The 23,037-nt window shown below is 36.9% G+C and overlaps 1 protein-coding gene across 10 annotated transcripts; it reads left to right on the forward strand.

Annotated features, from left to right (window-relative positions):
* Positions 1-1,366: 1,366 nt before the first annotated feature.
* LOC114296265 (katanin p80 WD40 repeat-containing subunit B1 homolog KTN80.2) lies at positions 1,367-22,020 on the forward strand. 10 transcript variants are annotated; one of them, XM_028240554.2, is made up of 18 exons: positions 1,386-1,790; positions 2,807-2,937; positions 7,305-7,422; positions 7,714-7,940; positions 8,035-8,137; positions 9,001-9,074; positions 9,294-9,368; positions 9,455-9,598; positions 9,757-9,934; positions 11,005-11,523; positions 12,540-12,596; positions 12,679-12,815; positions 13,899-14,024; positions 14,254-14,328; positions 14,439-14,551; positions 18,568-18,684; positions 18,791-18,859; positions 21,588-22,020. In XM_028240554.2, the coding sequence occupies exons 1-18, from the start codon at positions 1,766-1,768 to the stop codon at positions 21,646-21,648; spliced, it is 2,349 nt and encodes a 782-aa protein (XP_028096355.2). In that variant the 5' UTR covers positions 1,386-1,765; the 3' UTR covers positions 21,649-22,020. The 10 variants fall into 10 exon arrangements, with proteins under 10 accessions (XP_028096356.2, XP_028096355.2, XP_028096354.2 ...); XM_028240553.2 differs by having other exon boundaries at positions 1,392-1,790; positions 7,278-7,422; XM_082887880.1 differs by having other exon boundaries at positions 1,392-1,790; positions 7,739-7,940.
* Positions 22,021-23,037: the final 1,017 nt, after the last annotated feature.

Here is a 23,037-nt window from a genome sequence, read left to right on the forward strand (position 1 = left end):
ATAATTATATCAAATTTGTGAAATTTATTATGAGTTATTCAAACTTTAAAATGATCGGACTAATTTACCCAATAATTTAAGTTAATCAAAAAAAGATTTAGGAGTGTTTTGGAAAGTTGATAAAAAGCTAGCTTTTGGCTTTTTACCAAGCTTTTTGGCTTTTTTAGAAGTGATTTGGGAAGTTGGTAAAAAGCTGACTTTTTTGATTTTTGATTTAATATTTTGTAAAAGTGTCACATCATTTTAAAATGACCAAAATATCCTTGCTTTTTAATTAGATTTACAATTTTGCCCTTTGGCATGTCAACATTATTTTGAATTAATTAATAATAATTTTTTCAGAGGATAGTTTGGTAAATGAAGATGCTGCGTTTTGGGATCTTCCCTAATGGTGGGTTTTGGCTTTTTGCATGGTGCTACGTTTTTGTTGTTGTTGCCAAACGCTGCGTTTTCGACTTCTTCCCAAAACGGCACTTGGTGGCTCAGAATATTTGATCTACAAAGGTATATGAATAATTTTAGAAGGGCATGAAGCTTCTAATTTTTTTTCTTTTCTCATTCATTTATTATTATAATTTTGTCTCTAAATATTTCATATAAATAAAAAATTTTAAATGTAAAACCAAATTTCTTTATTGACCAACCCTTCGCTCATCCTTCTACCATTGTCAGCTCTTCTCCACGTCTCCAATACTATTATCTTCCCTCGTTCTCCCGCCCACACAGAACCTACTAAATATTTAAACATGTTAACTTTACTCTCGTAAAATCTCCAATGCCTCTTATAATTAGCTCTATCTTAACCCCTTCCCTAAATCCCACTATAGCCACCACTTACTACCACCAACTCTAGCCATGGTAAGAAAGAAAGTATCTAAACCTTAATTCTAAACACCATCTACCACTGCTTGTGTTTGAGAGAGAGAGTCGCTAGCAAGGATAAAAAGAGAACCGCAAGGATGAGAGAGAAAGAGTCATGAGCAAAACTCGAAATTGCATTATCAGATCATGGAAAAAGTTTAACCTCCGCATGATAAATTCTTTAATTCAAAAGAAAAATAAATAATTTTTCTGTCAGGGCCAAATGATAAATTCTTTAATTCTAGCTAAAATCTTTATTTATTTTTAACTCATCGATTCGTTAATTATTAAAAAAATAATTGATATGATCAGAATAGTTGTAGCATTTGTACGCCAATCAATTGAAAAAAAGAACCGGAGTGGTTACTTAATACAAATTATTTATTTGAATATCAATTACTAAATAAAGATTAATTATTCAAAAATCATTTAACAAACCAAAGGTATAAATCGAAATAAAGAATAACTTGTATTAAATAGTTGTATACCCAAAATAAAATAAAATAATATGAATGGAAAAAAATGTGAGCGAACCACAGTTGTATTGTAGCTGCCTAGAACGGTCAAGTGTGAATCAGATTTCGTCTTCCAGTGCTCTCTCTCTCTCTAAAAACAACATCAAAGCTAAAAGAGTACCAGCCGCGTCTGTCAAAAAGGAAGTTGTCAACTTTCTCTGTAATTTTCTCTCTGAATTCCCTATTCTGACTCCAAATTCCTATCTTTCTCTGTGGATTTTCCCACCTATACATATAGAATCTATATATACACACACAGACATATACAGAAATCGAATTGGAGCCCTGAAATTCTCAATTCAATTGACTTCGACGACGAAGAAGACGACCGAGACGACGACGTTTCATCGCGTCTTCTGGTTTTGAAATCGTTGTTTGGTGTGTCGGAAATGGCGAAGCGCGGTTACAAATTGCGTATCCTTATTTCTTTTTTTTTTTGTTTGAAACTGTTGGCTTTCAATGAGCTCTGTTTTCTTCTAGGGTTTTCTCTCTGTTATTCGTTTATTATCTGAATTCTGAACCTTTATGTATGTTCTTGTTCTGTTTGGTTTCCAAGTAAGTTGAGGAAATCCACACCAAAGAAAGAAAATCACGAAGAAAGCTAAGAAAATTAACTGCTCAGCTAACTCAAAAAAAATCTCTGAGGAACTGAGTTAACTCAGTAACTGCAGGTAGAACTCTTAGTATTAGGGCAAGTATATGCTTTAATTGTTGTGTATCTAGGTTAAGGGAGCTCAATTCCTTTTATATTATTTTGCTTTATTGTTGATGCTATGTTTTGGTTGATTGGAATGAGCTGGAATGAAATGATTATTCTATCAAATTATTTATTCTTGTGCTTGGTTAGCTAAAAAAAGTTGCGGAAAATGCATTGATAAGTTATGAAAAATGGATTGAAAATGGAATTATTGTTTCAAGGGAATTGTTATCCATAAGGATGCTAAGAAATGATCGTTCTATTCCAATATATTTTTATTCTGATGAACCAAACACTACCTGATAGTTTTGTGCAACCATGTGCTCATGTTGCTCCGCCCAAGACGGGTTTGTTTCCTTGTCCTGCGTCTTTTCGGGAAGTGATAGACATTATCCCACTCTTTGTGGATTTACCCTATGCTTGGGATTTGTCCTTCCAAACTCCATGTGTGATCAGACACCTGACCGGACATATGTCCGGACACCTAACTGCACATCTTGCTCGGCCACGCTCTTCTGTGCTCTGCCGAGCAGCATAGTCATGTAAAATTACCTTCTGCAGTATGTTTTGCATAACTGAGAATAATTGAGGTTTAGGGTTTTATTTCTTATTTTTTTCTTCCGACATTTTATTGGCAGCCAAATGGTGATTGGAGTTTCGAGCGTAACTGATTGGTTGAGTGGTGTTGCATTTCTATTTGACATATTTGTTTTCTTAACCAAATTGGAAATAGAGGAGTTTTTGGCTCATTCGGGGAGTGTGAACTGTCTTAATATTGGGAAGAAGACGTGTCGGCTTTTTGCTACTGGTGGGGATGACCAAAATGTGAATATTTGGTCGATTGGCAGACCGACATCTTTAATGGTGAGTTCAATGTTGGAATGTTGTTCGGCATGCTTAGTTTGGGTTTTATAGCTTCTTGTGGATGTGCTTGATGTGTATTGGGCTTGTTTGGTGCAGCTTATTGTAAATTAAAAGTTGATAATCAGAAAACAAAAGCCAAAGGCATTTTTTCCCAACTTTTAGATAATCAACTATTTTTAACTTATTTAAGTTATTTCTGCCTAATAAGTTATAAGCAGAAATTACACCAAACAGTTTGACAAGGACTCAAATAAAAAAGAAGTTATAAGCGGCTCAAATAAGCTGCAGCAAACAACATTGTGTTGTATATACATTGATGTGTTTGGAAATTTTGTATTGAAATAACTCATAATCGGGAATAATTCGGTGAAAATGTCCAAAATAATCAGCTAGTATAAAAGTGATGTGTGCCAAGAGAACGACAATAGTGGGTTCTCTATTGTCATCCATTGTTATTCTTGGATTAATTTGGAAATTGCAAGAGCAATTTTGGAGGTAAATGAAATATGCCAAGTTATTTAGATAAATTTGATGAAGTAACAAGATTTTGATTTAGAAATTCTGACTTGGCTTAACGAAATATAGGAATAAAAGGTTTGGGAAATTCAAGAAGAATACAAGTGTTTTGTTACCATGAATGTAAAGAGACATTTCTTGTTGAGGATGTTTGCAATATGTGTAGTTAATACAACTTCAATAACTATATATTCCTTGTGTAGTTAATGCAACTTCAATAACTATATATTCATTTCTTACTGAATTCATGAGCATTAAGATTTGGGCTCAGTACGGATAAATTACCTGAAAGTACTCCTTTTCACTGTGTTGTTAATGAATTCATTGTATTTCACGTGCTTCTCTATATGAAGTGTAGAAAATTTAATCTATAAAGAGAAATAGAGAATTGTATTATTGATTGATATTTATGTTATGGTTACAATGATTCCTATATATAGGAGAGGGTGAGTGTGTAGTAGGTGAGGAGTAGGTGAAGTGGAGGTGGTAGTGGTGTAGTGGGTTAGGTTTAGTGGAGTAGGTGAGGTGGTAGTGGTGTAGTGGGTTAGGTTTAGTGGAGTAGGTTTAAGTGGGTGAAGGTTTAGTGGAGTAGGTGAGGTGGTAGTGGTGTAGTGGGTGGATTTTAACAGCCCCCCGCAAACTCAAGGGGGATAGGAACTAACCAACTTGAGTTTGGAGAGAGTAACAAAACAAGAAAATACATAAAAATAAAAGAGGATAAGAGACACTGTATGGTCGTGTCAGACCATTGGTGAAGACACTGGATGGTGGTGTCATAACGTTGTAGAGGACACTGTATGGGGGTGTCATAACCATGTAGAGGACACTGTATGGTGGTGTCATAACGTTGTAGAGGACACTGCATGGGGGTGTCATAACCATGTAGAGGACACTGTATGGTGGTGTCATAACGGTGTAGAGGACACTGGATGGCGGTGTCAGACCGATGTAGAAGACAGTTTATGGGGTCATGTCGGACCGTTGTAGCAGACAATGTTGTGACAGTTGTGGTGACAGTTTACGGAGTCTTGCTGGACCCTTGTAGAAACTAACCGGAATCAATGTCGGGACAGTTTACAGAGTCTTGTCGGACCCATAAAGGAGCTAACCGGAATCAATGTCGGGACAGTTTACAGAGTCTTGTCGGACCCTTATAAAGTCGCACCCTCAAAAGGTGTGCCCAATCTTTCAAAAGGCGTGCCATCAAAAGGCGTGCCCAATCCATAAAAAGGCGTGCCATCAAAAGGCGTGCCCATGTTTTCAAAAGGCGTGCCATCAAAAGGCGTGCCTAATCCATAAAAAGGCGTGCCATCAAAAGGTGCGCCAGACACGCGGCGATGCACGTGATCGACAGAACGCGTGTCGGCCTCTTTGTCATGGTCTTTATAAACCGAAGCGGAGGCTGAGGCTTGGAAGCAGAGACAAAAACCTGCTAGAAAAACTCTGAAAAACTCTTCGTTTTCTGAGAGAGATTTCTGAGAGAGATACGCTGTAACACTCTGTTTTCTGAGAGAGATACTCTGTAACACTCTGTTGTCTGAGAGAGATTTCTGAGAGAGATACTCTGTAACACTCTGTTTTCTGAGAGAGATTTCTGAGAGAGACACTCTGTAACACTCTGTTGTCCAGAAAATGGCTTCGTCTTCCCGTAGTCTGCTCACTCTCTTTCCAGACCTTAACGAGTCAACAAGAGAGATAACTGGTGCGGGGGCCAGTGAACCTCAACCAAGCGCCCCAGGGTTTGCTCCGTTGAACTTTCCTATGCGGTCTGTTGAGCAAAAAATGGCAGTGCAAACTGACATTGAAGCCAATCAGTATACTTTGAAGTCCTGTGTGGAGACGATGACGGCAGTCACAAACTTGTCGCACCGGCTGCAGAGTAGGACAAATGAGGTGCAGCATTTAAACGGCCAATTGGCTCTGCTCCAGCGCATGTATAAGGATGCGCGAGCAGAGATAAGTGTGCTGAAGGCGGAAAACAAGGAGCTGAAGCGGAAGGCTACCGTGATGTTCCGATTTGGAGGTCCACCATATGCTGTAGTGGAGGAGCAGGGTGGAGTGAACGTGCTCGGTGGAGTGGGTAGTATGGAGGCAGCGCCGGTAAGGGACACCCAAGAGAAAAGCAAGAAGAAGAGACCTGCAGCAGAGTAGAGAAGAAAAATCCCACTGTGGGTGCGGGTGTGTTGTGGTGGTTTGTTTGTTTGTTGGTTTTTTTTTTTTTTTTTTTTTTTTTGTGTAAAATTGTGATCGGGGTTGATCCCTGAGATGAATAAAATATGATTTGGTGTGCAAAGCTATATGGTATGAAGGGAATTGGAAAAAAGATTAAAAAGAATGTGAAAGAAAAATAAAGAAAAAATAATAAAAATATATTTGAAATCAAAAAATGAAAGATGGAGGAAATAAGAAAAGTGGTTTGGAGAAAATAAATAAAAATAAAAATAATGGAGTTGGAAATCAAACGGAGGAGAGATGAAGATATATTTTTTTTTTATTTTTAATATAATATAATAAAAAGAGATATATATATATATATATATATAATAAAGAAAGTGGGGAACAAGAGTGTAAAGAAAAGAAAAAGTATAGGTTGCATCGTGGGTCACATGGGTGAGTAAAAGAAAACAATAAAGAAATGAGTGGGTGCCCCCCATGTGCAAGGATAGTGCTGGCACTTCAATAGGTGGTACAGCCTACTGAGCATCAGCTTTGACAGGAGCTGCCTTTGGACCTTTTCTCTAATAAATGCGTCAAACTGTTGCTGTTGGTGTTATCAAGAATGTGGAGAAGAGGAGGCTTGTCTGATGGCCTCTTGGGCTGTGTAATCATATCGAGGTTGGTGGACCTCTCAATCATGTTGTCACCCTCAAAACCAGAGATGGGGACAAAAGGAATTTTGTCAGGGTTGTAACCAACCTTCTTCAGATAGGAAGAGACTTCCTGCACAATTTCATCATACCTTGCTTTTGAGTACTTAGGAGTGGTAGCATCCATCTTGTTACAACAGCAAATCATCTGCCTCACTCCAAGAGTAAAAGGAAGGAGAGCATGTTCACGGAAGAACTTGGGCTCCTTCTCAATCTCCTTGCCAGATCGACGATCAATCTCAGCAAACTTGACAGCAATGTGGGAGGTGTGGCAGTCAAGAACTGGAGCATACCCATTACCAATCTGACCTGGGTGATTCATAATAATAACCTGGGAGGTGAAATTTGCAGCTTCCTTGGCTGGATCATCCTTTGAGTTGGATGCAACAAAACCACGCTTGAGATCCTTCACTGCAACATTGTAGATGAAGACGACCGAGACGGTGGTGTATGGGAGGACAACAGTGAGAGGAGGGGCAGTGGTGGTGGACTCGAAGAAATTTCAAGGTATGTGTAGAAAATTCTAGCAGATTAGGTTGAGGTCCGGCGGGCGGCCAAGGCGAGGTTGCCGCCCGCCGGTGAAGCGAAAAATACTAAGTGCTTAACCTTGCTCTGATACCATGTAGAAAATTTAATCTATAAAGAGAAATAGAGAATTGTATTATTGATTGATATTTATGTTATGGTTACAATGATTCCTATATATAGGAGAGGGTGAGTGTGTAGTAGGTGAGGAGTAGGTGAAGTGGAGGTGGTAGTGGTGTAGTGGGTTAGGTTTAGTGGAGTAGGTGAGGTGGTAGTGGTGTAGTGGGTTAGGTTTAGTGGAGTAGGTTTAAGTGGGTGAAGGTTTAGTGGAGTAGGTGAGGTGGTAGTGGTGTAGTGGGTGGATTTTAACATGAAGATACTATGGATGTTACACCTTAAGCAGCAACAATTTACTTTTACATGATGAAATAGGTTTATCTTTCTTGTGTGATTGTGCAGAGCTTGTGTGGCCACACGAGCCCAGTAGAATCTGTAACATTTGATTTGACAGAGGCTTTATTGCTTGCTGGTGCTTCTGCTGGTGTCATAAAGTTATGGGATTTGGATGAAACAAAGAGTAAGTTGCTTTGCGCTTCATAAGTCAATAACATTTGAAGTTCTAAATTGAATACAGTGCTAAGTTGTCCACTTTGGAAGTACTGAAGTTAGTAATTTTGAAACATCACATTTAATATTGAATAAATTCATCATCTTCTGGCTGGGGTAATCTGCATACCTGATTTACAAATAGTTGAACTAGGGAATCGGTCTAGTATATGTGAAATTTCTTCACCTTTTGATATTACAATTTTTTTTAATAGTGTTAGGTGGCTTGTCCTAATCTGGTTATTATTATTCCTAAGTGTAGTGGTTCGCACTCTTACTGGACACAGATCGAATTGCACTGCTGTTGAATTCCATCCATTTGGTGAATTTTTCGCCTCTGGTTCTATGGATACTAGTCTAAAGATCTGGGATATCAGAAAGAAAGGATGCATTCACACATACAAGGGTCATACTGGAGGCATTAGTACTATAAAATTCACGCCTGATGGTCGCTGGGTAGTATCTGGTGGATTTGATAATGTTGTAAAGGTAATAATGTAAAACTAGACTTGCAGCTGGCAGTTCATCATTTTTTTTATAAAAAAAAATTGTTTTGATCATGATCCCCTATTTTGTTGGATAGGTATGGGACCTAACTGCTGGAAAGCTCTTGCATGATTTCAAGTTCCATGAAGGACATATTCGATCCATTGATTTCCATCCGCTTGAATTCCTTCTGGCAACAGGTAAGTACATGACTCCAATACAGTGGAGTTCCCCTTAAGACACACCCAATACATTACATTTGTATCCACAAGACAAGGCACACTCAAGAAGTCTCACTTCTTTTTTGTTATTTGGGCTTCTCAATGGCCATTTTTCTCCACTTGTGTTGCCCCTCACTTGGGGCTTTGTTACGATGGGTGCTAGGTCTTCGTATTTATAGTTCTAGTAAGGAGGCAGTGAATAATGCAAGTGAACACTGTGATTTTAACTTAAATTGATGTAATCTACAAGGATAGTTGAATTTGATTTCCACAGATACTTAAAAATGAGAACACAATGCCTTATGATTCAAGGGCAGTGCAGTCAGGAATTTTAATCCATATGATGGAAGTATTTCTTATTGATTTGAAAATTCAATGAATGAAAGTTTAAAACAAATTTTAATACATGAGTCAGAGTGTGCATTTTTCAGGTTGTATTTGATATTATATTTCTTGTCCATTTACTTGATGCTTTGTTATTACCAGGATTGGAAATTCCATTTTGACATTTTGAATATCATCCTCGCCACTTGTAAATTAGGAGACTGTGAAAATCCAATGGTTGCACTTGCCCGGGGGGGGGGGGGAGGGGGGCTGGGTTTCTAGTTAATTCAATCACTGTTGGGTTGCATGTGTTACGGCTTTTTATATATTGTCTAATAATTCTATGGAAATTGGCTACCTTTTATTTTGGCTTTGATTGGTTCCAAATTTGATAAGAGTGTGCACTATGTCAATGTGCTTCAATATACGATTTCCTGCCTCATTTGTTCTCTAAATTGGCTTCTTATTTTCACTTTCTTTCGCTGGTAAGTCATAGTCATGGGTGAGCTATTTTCCAGGTTCAGCAGACAGGACAGTGAAGTTTTGGGATTTGGAAACCTTGGAACTGATTGGATCTACCAGACCGGAGGAGGTATTGGGCTTGTGTGACCCTAAACTCATTGATAATTTATAATTGAATATCTGTGAAAGTTTATATTTTTTTAGTTACCTACTAAAGTCTTATAAAGCATTGATTTTTCCTTTTCTTGAACTAGAAATTGCAGGGACAAGTTGTTGAGTTCACTGCTAGTGGTTGGAGATGGAATTTTTTTTCCTCACAATTTTCTTGTTTCATTTTTTTGTCTTCCAGGCTACAGGAGTACGATCAATTGCCTTTCACCCAGATGGTAGAGCCCTGTTTTGTGGATTGGATGATAGTTTAAAGGTTCTGATCTCTTCCATTTTAAAACTTTATGAATTGGTTTTGGTAAATGAAATAGCCTTTACACATCCATGCCCTATGTACTGCAGGTTTATTCATGGGAGCCTGTAATGTGTCAAGATACTGTGGACATGGGATGGTCAACGCTGGGTGACCTCTGTATCCATGATGGGAAGCTCTTGGGTTGCTCATATTATCGAAACTCTGTTGCAGTTTGGGCAGCTGATATTTCAGTAGCTTCCTTCATCTAGTTCTTTTTAACTCATTTGATTTTATTTTTTTTGGTCATTATTTAGTTTTATTTATTTAATTATTTTCCCCTCTACCTCTGCATCTTAAATTTAGTTTCCTTTTTTTTTTTTTCTCAAGTCCATATGTCTTGTCATGTCAGCTTATTGAACCATACGGGACTGGTATTGTACCTACGCAAAATAACCGCTCTGAGCAGAAATGTGATCTCCAAGAAAATTCTTTGGCAAAAGTTGGGAGTCAAAGAAGGAATGCTTCAAATTTCCGCTGCCCATCTCCAGATTACGAGACTAAAGAAATAAAAAATATATACGTGGACAGTAAGTATTTATTTTTACATGGAAGTTGCTAATTTGGGTTTAGCCAAAAATGTCTTTATATTTAGATTTCATTTTCATTTATTTGAATTCATCTATTGGCAATATGGTGTTGATTGAGAGGTTGGAAACATAATGACCGGATCTTTTGTTTGGTGTCCTCAACACTCCACCCTATCTCATACACCTCTCTCCCACCTCTGGAATGAAATATCTGCTATATTTGTGATGTATCTATTATACTGCGTTTTTCAAGGCCTTGATATATCGATATTACACATGATGTTTATAAATTTACATTAATGTCTCTAATTGTTCTGAACCAATATCAATATCTTACATGTCCATTGATGTTACTGTATCTTTATGATAGTGATATATCTTCATTATGATATTATATTCCTTGGGGCCACACTTAAAGAGAAACAAAAAAAATCTCTACATAATTTTTTTGTATCTTTCCATTCATTGGATTTTTAACATTAAGTGTTTCTGGCCTTGGAATTATTGGCATCTAGTTTTAATTTCTTCCTCGAAGCAATATTCCTCCACCATATGCTTTTCCCGTATGATTTATTTCTGCCTCAGTCCCTTATGTTTGGGTATTGATCTCTGCTGACTTCAGAGACATACTTGATCTTTTTGTCTGTCAACTTGATCAACCAGTATCGGATTGGAAGCTGACCCGTTCTAAACTGACAACTCCCTCTCCACTCTGAATTAATGGTAGGTTAAAAGCTAATACTTGCCCTGTTGCCCAACATGAAGGTCCATTGGTCCAATAGTCCAAATTCAGTTCATGCCAAATTTAAGCATCTTGGTTCATGCTGGGCTATTGTGAAAGTTGGGACTGGACTGATTCCTGTGTTATTTTAAAGGTAGGTTGGCAGTTGGCCTACATTCGTCTGATGTGCTTGCCTAGGCATAAAACATGGTTGAATCTGTTATTTTTAGGTTGTTGCTCAAGCGGGGATCATATTTGATACCCAATAAATTCTCTGCAGTTTCCTGTGCTGATATTGCTTCCAACTATATTCTCCATTTGCTGCTCTAACATGCTATTCCATGTATAGCTGCAGGAGGAAATCCAGTTGCTTCAAAAAGAGTTGGGTCCAATACCTCTTCTAAGGTTGTACACCCATCTGATTCCAAGGGAATGGATAATCTACCAACCCAGAAGCAAGGTCCTGTAGTTGGCGTGCATGCGAAAACTATTGGGCATAGACGTAGTAAATCTTTTGTAGTACCTAGTGTTGTACCTCGGGACAGTCATGATGGAAAAGACACTGCGAATTCTAGAAGGGAAGCTGTTATCCCTGCTAGGCCCAGCACTGGTACGTCATTGAAGCCACATCATGTACGGAGGCCATCGTTGGCTGCCAAATTTGACGTGGAGAGACTGTCAGTGCCTGTTGAATCTGAATCTATTAGAAAAACAAGTGGTGACAAAGCAACGGATCCAACCTTCCATGAAAGGCTTGTAGCAGATGATGCTAGAGAAGACTCTGGGGAAAAGCATTTGAATATCGACAGCGTTGCATGGAAGTTTGAAAAGAAATTATCACCTCTGGCACCACCTAGTCAAGAAAACTGTAATGTTCTTGTTCCCCTACTGCAGTGTAATTTCTTTACATAATTCCATGTCATCGTACACACTTTCTATTGTCTACTTTTATTATATACATGTAACCGTTCTTTTTTCCTCTCTAATTATGGGAGCTCCAATTTCCACCCACAACTTTCTCTCAGTTCACACATCATTTTTCGTTCGGAATTTGATGTCCGGACAAAATTACATGGTTTGGAAATCAACTTACGAAGCAAAGATATAGCTGAATCATAAAGTTTCATTCGGAAGTTGATTTTCAATTTCCAAACCATATAATTTAATTCGGAAGTTAAAATCTGAACCAAAAAAGTGTGTGAGCTGAGATAATGTGGTGTATGGAAATGGAAGCTAGTGGTCCTATATTTGTTAAACAATAGGCCATCCTATCTGATAGCACCTTCAGCTGAACTTTTTGCTCATTTCATTTTATTCTCCTTATTGCTTTGTGAGATTTTCCTCTGGAAAATGAAATCTAGGGATTCTTTACCAATTGTGTTAATAAACCTATATTTTGAGATCGAAACTTTGCTTATAATTTCAGCATATTGGTTCTATTTCTGGAAGTTGTTTAATTTTTTCAGAAAGAAAGGGGAGATTACTTGATGAAACTTCTTTCTAAATTAATTTCTGAAAATTGTTTGTCAAAAAGTTTTTTGAAAACTTCATTTCCTTTCCAGTTTGAAATTCTTCAAAAGAAATACTAATATAGTGAAACAGCATGTTCTTAAACTCCATGTCATTCCAATATTTCTTGAATTCTCTTACTATTTTCCATTTTTGAATTTTTGGCAGATCAATGCCATTTATATTCGAGCCTTGTCAAAGGATATAGAATTTTAAACATTGTTCCGTACATACATTTTAAATTTGATTTCTCCTTCCTCATGTTAAATCCTATGAACAATAGATACACAACCTATGAGCTTTTGATTACGTATATACGTTATTATAATAATAATCTGTTGCTCAAAATATTGATTTGTTTTCAATTATTTGCAGGTAATGAGTCCCTCAATGGCACTGAAGTGACAAATTCAGTTAAAGTTGTGAATGGAGGTCTGCTATCAAATGCTATCTACACAGTTTTTAAAGACGCGTTTGATAGAATCTGATTCATTTAGAAATTTTCTTTTGGCAGTGGCAGTTGTACAAGGAAGGACACGTTCTCTGGTTGAGAGGTTTGAAAGGAGAGAGAGATTAAATAGTGATGAAGTTCAAGCACCTGATACAACCCCTCAAATAAGACCTGATACGGCTAAAATTTCCCCCATGTTGGTATGGTTTTCCCCCCTAAAATAGTTATCTCCTGTGGCTATTATGCATAGATAAATTGATATGTAATTTGGTTTCAATTTATATGACCTCTCACTCACACAGGATATTTTGAATTAGTAGACTGCATTATTTTGTTATATGCAGATCCTAATGGTCCAAATCCAGCTACCTTCACCTCTACTGTGTCTAGCTGCAGCCAATTACCACCATAAAGAACTGGTCACTAAACCATAATTATTACAAGATATCAACAAAATCAACCTTTGATGAAATATTTATACATTTTCTAACAAATACCTTTTCTTTCATTTTAAATTTAATCCAATTATGAGTGCAAAATTTGAAGAAGAAATGGTAAAGTCCAACCATCTTCTGTGACGTTGTTAATATCCAACTACCATCACCTCAGATGTCACATATGGCTGACCATGAATGATTTCTCTTTCTCTCATCCCTTTGTTGGACCCAAACCTCCATCAACCATGAAAGCACCACCATTCCCTTTGCAACCCCCTCTGTTACAGATAACCACCACCTCACACTAGTTCCCTCACCCAAGACAAACCAACACTAGCTTTCATATCTACCATTCATAGCTCTAATCAATCAACTCCATTGCAAAATATTTAATCAATCCTCCACGTACTCACATATCTGTAGATATAATGAAACCATAGGCTACAAGTCAATTGGACTAAGCCTTTCTCCCAATTACTTGGGATTGGCATGGATCCTATTAAGCCATTTCACCAAATTCTTAGGATCCATGTTTATAAAAGGATTGACAAAGTTATACGTTAATTGTTAGCTACCTAACTCTACCCCGTTCCCTTTTCTGTGCTTGGAACTGACTGTGTAAAGATAAAACACTAAGTACTGACAGATAAATTGGCCAGTGTTAATGGCCAATTGTAATGAGAATTGTGTTCCATTCTGGACTATATAAAATAAAACCTTGTATTTCAGATTTTTTATTTTTTTATTTTTTTATTTCAGGTTTTTTCTCTCATATAATGCGGACATATTCTTAGATTTTGTCAAGTAGTTTTTTGAATATTTATCATGCTTCTTGGAAACTTACAGAATGGACATCCACAAATAACTGAAAGGGAGTTGACATCTGCAAATGATGGTAATGTTGCCAAAGATCTGATGCAGAATCATGATGTATTCTTAAGTACCCTTCGGTCTCGCTTGACAAAATTACAGGTCCGTGGATCTGATTTATTACTATTTTGGCATTATTGCTGATTTGCTGAAATTATCTCATCTATTAAGCAATTTTCCTGCATGGAAAATTACTGGATGTTTGTAATAATTGACAAGCTTTTGCCTCTCATTTTCCGTTTTGTTGAATTGCTATTCTCTTATGTGAATTGCATTCAAGCATCTTGTTTTATATAAGGATGCAGATAATATAAAATTCTAATGAATGCAGGTGGTGCGCCATTTTTGGGAACGGAATAATATCAAGGGTGCTATAGATGCTACGAGGAAGTTGCCTGATCATTCTGTGGGTATTTCTTGGAGGATTTCAATCGTGTTGCTTGTTCGTTTCAGATGGTTCCTATTGGTAACCAATTTCTTGCTTGTTTAATTTTATGAAGATTGTACGTGGTGTAGGTACAAGCAGACCTGATCAGTATTCTCATGGAGAAAATGGAGGTTCTCACCTTAGATCTGTTCTCATGCCTGCTGCCTGTGCTTTTGGGTTTGTTGGATAGCAAGATGGAAAGGTAAACTTTAAATAAGAAGCAAACCTATGTTGTCGCGTTGGAAACCACTGACATGGGATGTTTTGGCATCTCTGTACATTTCAATTGCGATTCACTACAATTTAGTTCTGTTTGCTTGCATAATGCATGAAACGACATCATTTTTGCAAAATAAATTTTTTTTGAAAAAATAACTAGTTTGTTACACGGTGGTTTATATGTACATATATGTATAAATTATATTATATTGATATTTATTTCAAATAAACTATATATGTATTTATATATATATATTCATATATAAAATTCTATATTATGTCAAATAAAGTGAATCTTACGATTCATGATTTGATATGATTCACGAGTTACTATTTTAGCAAAAGACTACAATGGTTATGGCCTATGACCTGTTTACATTACTGGTGAATCTGACTTAATCTGTGGTAATGCTTTCCTGGTTCTGAAGTCCAGATTATCAGCCAAGTCCAGCAGGCTTAGTCCAACCCTACAAGTAACGTTCTAATATATTTTACCTTTATATGATTTATATATATATTAGAAAGTACTCTTTAAATGAAAAATGGGTCAACCTAGTGGTGGATCCAATAATCATCCTAAAAGAATTTTTTTTTTTTTTCCATTTTGGGAATTATTTTTATTTTTATATTTGAATTATAGAAATTTAGGAGAGAACTTATTTTAGGTCTGCCACTTGAAGGTGAAAGCACTAACACACACACACACACACAAAAATAAATAAATAAAAAAACTCAATACACACAAAAGGAAGCAATGAAAGGGTCACAGTTTCGGCATTCAGTCTTTAAGATAAAACTGAACTACAAGTTTGGAGCTTGTTTATGCCTGTATAAAAGGAGGAAAAATAGATAAATGAGTTCACCATGTAAAGATACTTGATTGAGCTTGTATGAGTTTTGCCTTTTGACTTTCAAATGCTAATAATAATAATGAAAATCTTTCTAACATTTGAAGAAAGTCATTAATAAATTGTGGATTTGCAACAAACCTTCTGTTAAAATTCACCTACTCTCCACCTACTTCACCCACTTAAACCTACTCCACTAAACCTAACCCACTACACCACTACCACCTCACCTACTCCACTAAACCTAACCCACTACACCACTACCACCTCCACTTCACCTACTCCTTACCTACTACATACCTACCTCCTCTAATCTTCTATATATAGGACTCATTGTAAACACAACAAATATCAATCAATAATACAATTCTCTATTTCTCTTTATACATTAAATTTCTACATGGTATCAGAGCCATAAGATTTAGGCCCGTATTTTGTTTTCTCACCGGCGGGCAGCCGGCCGGCAACCTTGCCTTCGCTGCCCGCTGGAATTTTGTACACATACCTTCACTTTCCTGCCTCTTCCAACTTTCTTACAACTGTTGTCCCATAGATGGGCTTCATATCTACCGGTCCATCTATGCCTTGTGACACCTCTATACTGTGAAGTCCTCTGTCCAAATGCATCAATGGACTTCCTATGGACAACCTGCTTCTGATCAAGCTTCTCAGACCCTCTTTTCTTCCCCTCCTTGAATGGTACACCTCATGGCCTCTAAATGCATAGTAATCTGAGTATTGCTGGGCTAATAACGAAGGCCTCTCGAGCAACTGAGATGGGGCTTCATATTCCCTTGCCCATCCAGCATCCATAACCATCACTTTGTCACAGTCCATAACTGTGGGTATTCTGTGAGCTATGCTGATTATTGTACACGACACAAAGTCCTCGCGAATGATTTTCTGAATGACAGCATCGGTCTGGGAGTCGACAGAAGCCGTTGCTTCATCCATAAACAGAATCTTGCTGTGTTTCAGCATGACTCTCCCCAAGCACAGAAGCTGTCTCTGTCCCACACTCCAATTGTCTCCGCCATCAACCACTGATGCATTGAGTTTTTCAGACTTTGCAGCCACAACATCTTTTAGTGGTACTGTTTTTGTGCGAAGGGACATAAATCATCACATTTCCCACCTTTTTTTCTTTTATTTTGTCCTCCACTTTACACCTCACATGCCTTCTCTCTATCTAAACAATAATTTTCCACCATCTCCCTCTTTTTCTACACAATATTTTTGTACCACCGCCCACTCCATGATACCAATATTATTATTATTATTATTATTATTATTATTATTATTATTATTATTTTCACAAAAAAAAAAAAAAAAAAAAAAAAAAATCATTCCAGTTGATTTTTCTGCATTACCACACCTACCATTCGAGTTTGCCAAACACACTTGCTTTATTCATATCGGGACTCACCCCGATCACCATTTTACATCAAAAAAAAAAAAAAAAAAAAAAAAACAAACAAACAAACAAACAAAAAACAAAACAACCGCACCCACAGTGGGATTTTTCTTCTCTACTCTGCTGCGGGTCTCTTCTTCTTGCTTTTCTCTTGATTGTCCCGTGACTGCCCAGCCTCCATGCTTCCTAGACCACCAAGCAAGTTGCCTCCTCCCTGCTCCTCCACTACAGCATATGGCGGCCCTCCAAATCGGAACATCACGGTGGCCTTCCGCTTCAGCTCCTTGTTTTCTGCCTTTAGCACACTTATCTCTGCTCGCGCATCCTTATACATGCGTTGGAGCAGAGCCAACTGGGAGTTTAACTGTTGCACTTCATTTGTCCTGCTCTGCAGCCGGTGCGACAAGTTTGTGACCGCCGTCATGGTTTCCACACATGACTTCAGAGTATACTGATTGGCCTCAATATCAGTTTGCACCGCCATTTTTTGCTCCACCGACCGCATCGGAAAGTTCAAAGGAGCAAACCCAGAAGTGTTTGGTTGGGGTTCACTGGCCACCGCACCAGTTATTTCTCTTGTGGACTCGTTCAGTTCTGGAAAGAGCGTAAGCAGACCACGGGAAGAGGAGGCCATGTTCTGGGTAGCTGGACGGGAAGAAGAGGCCATGTTATGGTTGCTGAGTGTTTCAGAGATGGGTTGGTTACAGAGTGTTTACAGAGTGTTACCAGTGTATCTCTCTCAGCCCACGAAGAGTTTTTCAGAGGTTTCAGACTGGTTTGATTTCCACATGTTCTCTCAGCCTCCGCCTTCATTTATATAGCACATGACGAAGCGGCCGACACGCGCACTGTCGATCACGTGCATCGCCGCGTGTCTGGCGCGCCTTTTGATGGCACGTCTTTTTATGGATTGGGCACGCCTTTTGATGGCACGCCTTTTGAAAGATTGGGCACACCTTTTGAGGGTGCGACTTTTTAAGGGTCCGACAAGACTCTGTAAACTGTCCCGACATAGATTCCGGTTAGTTTCTACAAGGGTCCGACAAGACTCTGTAAACTGTCCCGACATTGATTCCGGTTAGTTTCTACAAGGGTCCAGCAAGACTCCGTAAACTGTCACAACATTGTCTGCTACAACGGTCCAACATGACCCCATAAACTGTCTTCTACATCGGTCTGACACCGCCATCCAGTGTCCTCTACACCGTTATGACACCACCATACAGTGTCCTCTACAACGTTATGACACCCCCATACAGTGTCCTCTACAACGTTATGACACCACCATCCAGTGTCTTCACCAATGGTCTGACACGACCATACAGTGTCTCCTATCCTCTTTTATTTTTATGTATTTTCTTGTTTTGTTACTCTCTCCAAACTCAAGTTGGTTAGTTCCTATCCCCCTTGAGTTTGCGGGGGGCTGTTAAAATTCACCTACTCTCCACCTACTTCACCCACTTAAACCTACTCCACTAAACCTAACCCACTACACCACTACCACCTCACCTACTCCACTAAACCTAACCCACTACACCACTACCACCTCCACTTCACCTACTCCTTACCTACTACATACCTACCTCCTCTAATCTTCTATATATAGGACTCATTGTAAACACAACAAATATCAATCAATAATACAATTCTCTATTTCTCTTTATACATTAAATTTCTACACCTTCTTTGTATTTCTTAGATTGTGACTCGTATCTTAATAACGTTGCAATTGTATAGGCATGCCAGTATTTCCTTGGAGATGCTATTGAAGCTTGTAGCGGTCTTTGGCCCAGTAGTCCACTCAACTATTTCAGCATCTCCAGCTGTTGGCGTCGATCTTCATGCAGAGCAAAGGTATGAACTTTTAACATTTAACCTGAGTTTTTGCATTTCCCCCCTTCTGAATGGATTAGAATTACTTGTATAGAACACTAACTTCTATTTGAAAATTTATTCACAGGCTCGAATGCTGCAATCAGTGCTTTATCCAACTCCAAAAGATCCAAAAATATCTTCCAGTGCTTGTAAGGTAAAGAAGCTGTCTTGATTCTTAGTTTGTTGATTTCTTGTGTAGTCAGATGTGTGAGAAAATTTGGTTAAGGTGTTGTCAGTAATTCCCTTGTGACATTAGCCTTATCATGATCTATGTTACATGGACTCTTCTATTGCCCCGTTGTACCCATGTCCACCGAATATGACAAGGATAAAGTTGTGGAATATGTTTCTGACACCCGTACTCAATTTAAATACTTGGATCCTCCAACTTTTACAATGTTTGAAGAATAAAAAACTCACATTTGTTAGAAAAGAAACATTTATAACATAGATGAAAGATAAAAATTCTATATCTTATTTGATTTCAAATACATTTCTACATAATTTACAACATCGAATCTAAGAATATTATATAATATGTCATATATATGTGTGTCCATAATGAGTCTCAATACCCATATCCGTAGTTGTCAAATCTGAATTCGAATCGTGAATCAAAATGGTATTGTACCGAATCGCGAATCGAATCGTGAATCGTAAAGATTCGGTCACATTTTTTAAATTACATAGAAAAATATATCTACACTTAGATATTAAATATATCTAATAAATATGAAATGTTTAGACTTAAATCAATGAAAATATTGTTTTAAATGATGATCATGTGGTCTAGATAAGAAGTTAACACGGGTTCCCATATTTACCGCTTCACATTTTTGCCTTTTAGATACTATTTCTTATCAACCATTCTTAATAAAGAAAGCAAGCAAAGACAACCTTTCAATTTCCAAGTAACAATAACTAAACAACATACTTTTTACAAGGTTAGAGAACCAAAATCTTTAATTTTTTTTCTAAAATCTCACTTAATGTTTTTAAAAAATTCATTTTGTAAATGCAAGTACTTAGATAAAATTAAATAAGTAAGCCTAGAATATTGTAGAGAGAGAAAGTTCATTTTTTTCTACTAAGATTTGTGTATTTGAGAGTAAATAGGGAGGGAGAAAGTCAAGAGATGGCATATAGTAATCCTAATGACCTTAAAAAGGATGTTTGAATCCTTTTCCGAGAATAAAAAAGCAAAAAAGAAAGTCAAATATCGATTTTAGCAATTCATGATTCACCGATTTAATTCACCGATTCACCTATGATTCATAGCTATTTGCGATTCTCACAACCTGTTCGTATCAATTTCCCATTGAATTGAATCAAATCGTACAATTTGAATTGCGAATTGTACGATTCTAATAGCATAGCCCATATCCTATTTTGAATATAGTTTCCAATATCCTAGGATTCAAGTTTATAACAGTCTAACGTTTGGACACATACCTGGACCCGATGCATGTGTCCCGAGCCCATGTAACATAGCTCATGATGTAGTTGACTTCCATTAAATTTGGTTTTAAATTGAACGCAATGGCTTTATCCCTTGAATCTGAGGAACATGTGTTTGAAGTTGGAATTTTACATGTTTAGGCAATGGTGGAGCTACATTGGGCACATTCCTCAAATTTTTGAAAAAATTCTTTTTAGCTCTAAATAAAAATATATTTTTCAATTTATTCTTTTAAATTTTAAGTCTGTCCCCTGAATCTTTAGAGTGCTGCTATATATCACAGAAAAATTTTCGCCGGAACTCTTCGCCTATGGTTTTTCATGCACCATTATAAGTTCCACTATTTGTGTATTATGGTAGGTTCTTTACTTACACATGGAATTTATAACATGAATACACAAAGGAGTTGACATAAAATGGTGAAATAAATCCAGTGATAAATAACATTTATCAAATCTTCATACCTCCTCTTTTCTTTCTTCTCTTTTTATTTTCAACAAAATTCTTGTAACTGTCTCCTTAAATGTTTATATTTGCTAAAATCTTCACTTATAAATTTTATATTGTCTCTCTCCTCTCCCATACCCCTCTCTATCTTACTTTCGTTTGTGTATTTTAGTTGTCTTATCACCAAATGAAAATTAGGTTCAGTTAAATTATGATAGATTTTGCGAAGGTTTTAAGTCAATGTTGCTGGCTCCTTTAGGTTGCTTTTTCTTGAATTTTACATTTTTTTTGGTCTTATGTGACGCATAAAATTGCATTAGTGTATCAATTCATGTCGTCCCTGTTTTAAGATTAGGAGTATCATCGTGTTCGTATTATGTCGTGAGTTTTGTATGTATGCTACATAGAGAGTTTGCTAATATATCATTTCATATAGAGCTTTCTCTCAAAGTCTTGGAGATATGTGATGAGTATTAAAAGTGTATCTCGTAAAGTTTCAAGATGTTAGTAACTGTTTGTCTCCTCACAAATAAGCTAGTCGCTATGCCAGAGTACTATGCCAATCCCTACCTGTTTTACTAAGTTGACCAATTCGAGTCACCAAAAAACAGTTTTATGATTCTCTCTTTTCTACCCCTTATACTTGTTGAGGAATATAGCCAAGAAACAAAAAAAAAAAAAGAAACAATCACAAACAAGAAAACATGACGCAAATTTGCATCTGCCTATGGTTCACACGAGTTCCTCAATACTGAAAGAAGAGAAAAGTTACAATGCAGTGGCTGTGTGTAGACTATGTTAGAGTTTACATCACCAAATTACCGTACCACCCTTAGTGTTAATTAGGCTTTACAATCCCAACCGTTCATGCTTTTTGTTTAGTGGCTTGATTTGCTTTCTTACCTTAAGTAGCCAAGAATGTGGATTTTGTTATCCCAAATCTCTTTTCTAAGTTGTCAGTCCCGATATGATGTAGGAGGGGTGGTTTGCTGGCAAAATGTGCTCAAGAACTAAATGTAGTTCTTCAAAACTCATAATCCACCGTGCCATCCTCACCCGTTGCCATTGAAGAGTCGAGCAGTAGCTGGGTTGTTGCCCTTCAACAAGATTTCATATGAGAGAGAACTATGTCCATATCGAGGCTCTCACAATTTTGGTTTGCCATTGTCTCTATTCGTTGTTCATTTTGTATATGTAATATGGACCAATCACATGTATATTGAACTTGTGCTCCCTTAGTTCAATTATATATATACATTGTTGATCTGACTTAACATTTCTCTGTTAAATGGTGCAAGAGTACTTCAAATTGTTGCAATATTATTTGAGCTTAAAACACATTGTTGAGTGCAATGGAAGTGATTTCACGACAGTTGAATGTCTGCAATAATAAACATGAACATTTGTCATTTGGTGAAGTTTTACATTTTACTTTCTGTTTACAAAAAACATTTAACGTGTTCATATTTATCTTTGGTTTGACGAAACCAAAATGTTTAAATGTTTAGTACACCTGATTTAAAAACTTATTTTGAAAGCCATTTAGACGGGTGATTGCAGGTGTTTGGTGGCGATTGTAGCCAAAGGGTGGGGGGGGGGGGGGGGGATGATGATCGGTTTTACTGAACAAGTGAATTTTTTTTATTTATTTATTTTTGTTACAAGAATTTAATAAATTTTGTAATATGTTTACATTTGTTTAGAAATATAAATAAAAAAAATTATAAATACAAGGGACCACTAGTGTAAACAAGACTGAGTATGGTGGGTCAAATTCTTTACATTAGACTAATGGAATTTTAATTTTTGAAATCTCAATCCTATGCACGATCCAAATAAAAAATTATTGGTATGAAACCTAGTTTGGTACTTGTTATTTAAATATTTATTTATTTATTTATTTGATAGTTACAAATGATGTGAATTGAAAGAAAAAAAAATGAAAGTGTGCAAATGGAAGTTTTCATATTTACAAGTTATAACATCTATGAAAAATCCAATTTGTCCCTCCCCTTCCTGTTTTGATGGTTGTAATTAGGGGTGTAACTTGGGCGGGCTTAACCTAAGTAATTCGAGCCCAACTTGATTTTTTTTAGGGTTTGGATAAAATATTTTTAAATTCGGTACGGGCTCGGGCAAAAATTCAGAAGTCCGAATTAAATTTAGACGGGCTTGGGCAAAGACGTCATACAACCCGAACAACCCGAAACTCGAATTATACATATATAGATATATAAAAATATTAAATATACATATAAATTATTAGTCATTACATGATATTAAAGTAATTTATATTATTAAATCATATTGAATATATATTATATATACAAATAACATAAAATCTTACTTTTTTTCACTCATAAATTGTAAGAACTACTATAGTGGCATCTCTCTTATATTATATAAATTATTTGTTTTGATGGTAT

This window comes from Camellia sinensis, chromosome 9 (assembly GCF_055761805.1).
Source record: "Camellia sinensis isolate YWXY chromosome 9, ASM5576180v1, whole genome shotgun sequence".
Lineage (NCBI taxonomy): Eukaryota > Viridiplantae > Streptophyta > Magnoliopsida > Ericales > Theaceae > Camellia > Camellia sinensis.